Genomic DNA, 2,291 nt, shown 5'->3' with positions numbered 1-2,291 from the left:
CTCTAAATAAAGTAAATTTAACTTACTATAAAGTAATTTAATACACTTATCTTCGTAGAGCTAGTACCTTTTATGATATTCACATATAAATATAAATTTAGCAAATGAAAATTTGTCCAAACAACTATAAATCAATTTATTTTAGCATATTTCATGAAAACTAATACTCATACGAAAATAAATATTATAATCTACTTTATAGCTCATTAAACTAGGTTTAGTTTGAGTGCTAATAGACATCTGTACGCCACATAGTTCCCGAAATGTAGATTTCTCAAAATAAATTAACTAACTGCTGATATTTCAGTACGTTCTGTACAACATTTTTATGAAATATTGCTTTTTAAAAAGCTATATCTCGAGAACTACTGAACGTAAAAGCTTTTTCGGGCTTAAAATTTAGAAAATTTACTCTACTTTAAATGATATTCTCTTAGATTTTCTATTGTTTTTGGTAGTTTTAAAGACATAGAGCTCCGAATGCAAAAATAATTATTTTTAACGTTTTTAAGAAGCCACCATTTATTATTCCCCCTACCTATACTTGGCAGAATCATCAATTTTGACTAGTAACTATACATAGTTTTCATTAAATTAATCAAAAATTGGGGTGACATAAGTGACTATTTTCTCCTCTTGGGCTCTTGTACTAAATGTCCTACATCTATGGCGATATCAAAATGTAATATCATTGTTACATGCAAAAATATTAATCACGTCTCCAGGTATATATTTATTCCTCTATGAATGATTTATTATTTTTTTGTTTTGTTCCAGACATCGAACGGTCGACGACGCTGCCTTCGATGGCCGCTGTGATGATGAGCAACAACAACATCAACACCAAACCTGAGACCCAGGTTCTGCCGAACCCTAAACCTGAAAAACCCAAGAAATCGAAGAATCCAATTAAGTTTTGGATTCTCAAGGTAAATAAAAAGGTACTTGTTTATCTTATTTGTTCTATTTACCACTATCTACTTCTGTAGAAATTTATTTAATAACCTATCTATATAGTGATCTATTTTCAAATATTAAACGGACAAGAAGTTTCTTAAATTTGGATAGGAGGGGTAATAATACTTCTATTCAAATATCATTTCCACTAACCAATATGTGAAATATATAGAGAGTTAAATCAAGGGATTCTATGGATTAGGACCAATGGATGAGAGTTGAGTTTGTGTAAATGTGTTTGACCTTTTGTAATAAGTCGGCGTATGGTTGGATAATTTGCACTTTTCATTTTGGACAATAGTTATTATTTTTTTGTAATTTCGTCGTAATCGGTTCACTATTCCATCTATTCGATATAGTACAAGGTTCGGGGTGAAAAAAAAGTCAGTTATTTCACCCCAATTTTTTATTACTTTAATAAAAAACTACCAACTATAGGTAGGGAGAATAAAAAAATTAATTTAGATAGTAATAAAATAAAAGGGGTATTCATTGTATTGTGTTAAATTAAAAATGTTTTACCATGTTAAATGTTATATTTATAGCATTGTGAGCAGCCCAATTATATCAAATGTTTTTTTATTTTTTAATAATTTATTTACATCTGTATACATATATACACATCAAGTAAATTTGCTGTAAGTGACTTAGTAACATGATAAAAACATGTGGAGAATCTACCCATTGATAAAACTCCAAAAACATTTCTAAAGGAGAAGATCTCGTGGCTATCTTCTTTTCAGACGCCTAGGAGGATTATTAGTTAGTGAAGGAGAAGTCAGGTTAGAAACGAATTGGTTTGGGTGGTTGGGAAGTTTATTATGGAAGGAACGGTATCTGGTTCTGGCCAAATCGGGGACATTGAGGTCCTGATGGATGATTTGATTTGTGACAAAGTAAGGAGCATTGAGGATTTTACGAAGGATTTTGGACCGTAAGGATTGGATTCTGGAGGAATTAGATGGTTTAGTGGAGCCCCATTGCTCAACTCCGTAGGTCCAGATAGGCCTTATAATAGTCATGTAGATCAGTATTTTGTAATAGATTGGAAGTTTGGACCGTTTGTCTAGTAAATGTTGTAATAGTCGGAATCGACGAGCAGATTCCTGTCTTTTAAGTCATGTATGAGGATTCCATGTCAGTCATTTGTCCAGATTTAGTCCTAAGTAACGGATCTGTTCAACAGGAATAAGTGGGGTATTATTAAAAAATACTGTGGGGGCAAGACGAATTTTTATGACGAAAGGTAAATGTGATTTGGTGGGATTAATTGGAATTTATTTTAATCCTCCAGTTTTGGCACCATTCTTCAAGGGTGGTGATGTGGGATTGGA

At 32.0% G+C, this 2,291-nt stretch overlaps 1 protein-coding gene across 1 annotated transcript in view; it reads left to right on the top strand.

Moving 5' to 3' along the window:
- The first annotated feature begins 666 nt into the window (after positions 1–666).
- The window catches only part of LOC106679289 (cholecystokinin receptor type A), a 20,425-nt gene continuing 18,800 nt past the window's right edge, over positions 667–2,291 (top strand). Inside the window, exons 1-2 of the mRNA XM_067049204.1 lie at positions 667–682; positions 778–929. Of these exons, the coding sequence (XP_066905305.1) occupies positions 667–682; positions 778–929 (168 nt within the window). The remainder of the gene's footprint in view (positions 683–777; positions 930–2,291) is intronic.

This window comes from Halyomorpha halys, unplaced genomic scaffold, assembly GCF_000696795.3.
Source record: "Halyomorpha halys isolate HHAL.00 unplaced genomic scaffold, Hhal_1.1 Scaffold193.1, whole genome shotgun sequence".
Classification (NCBI taxonomy): Eukaryota; Metazoa; Arthropoda; class Insecta; order Hemiptera; family Pentatomidae; genus Halyomorpha; species Halyomorpha halys.
This window is presented reverse-complemented; position numbering and strand designations above follow the sequence as displayed.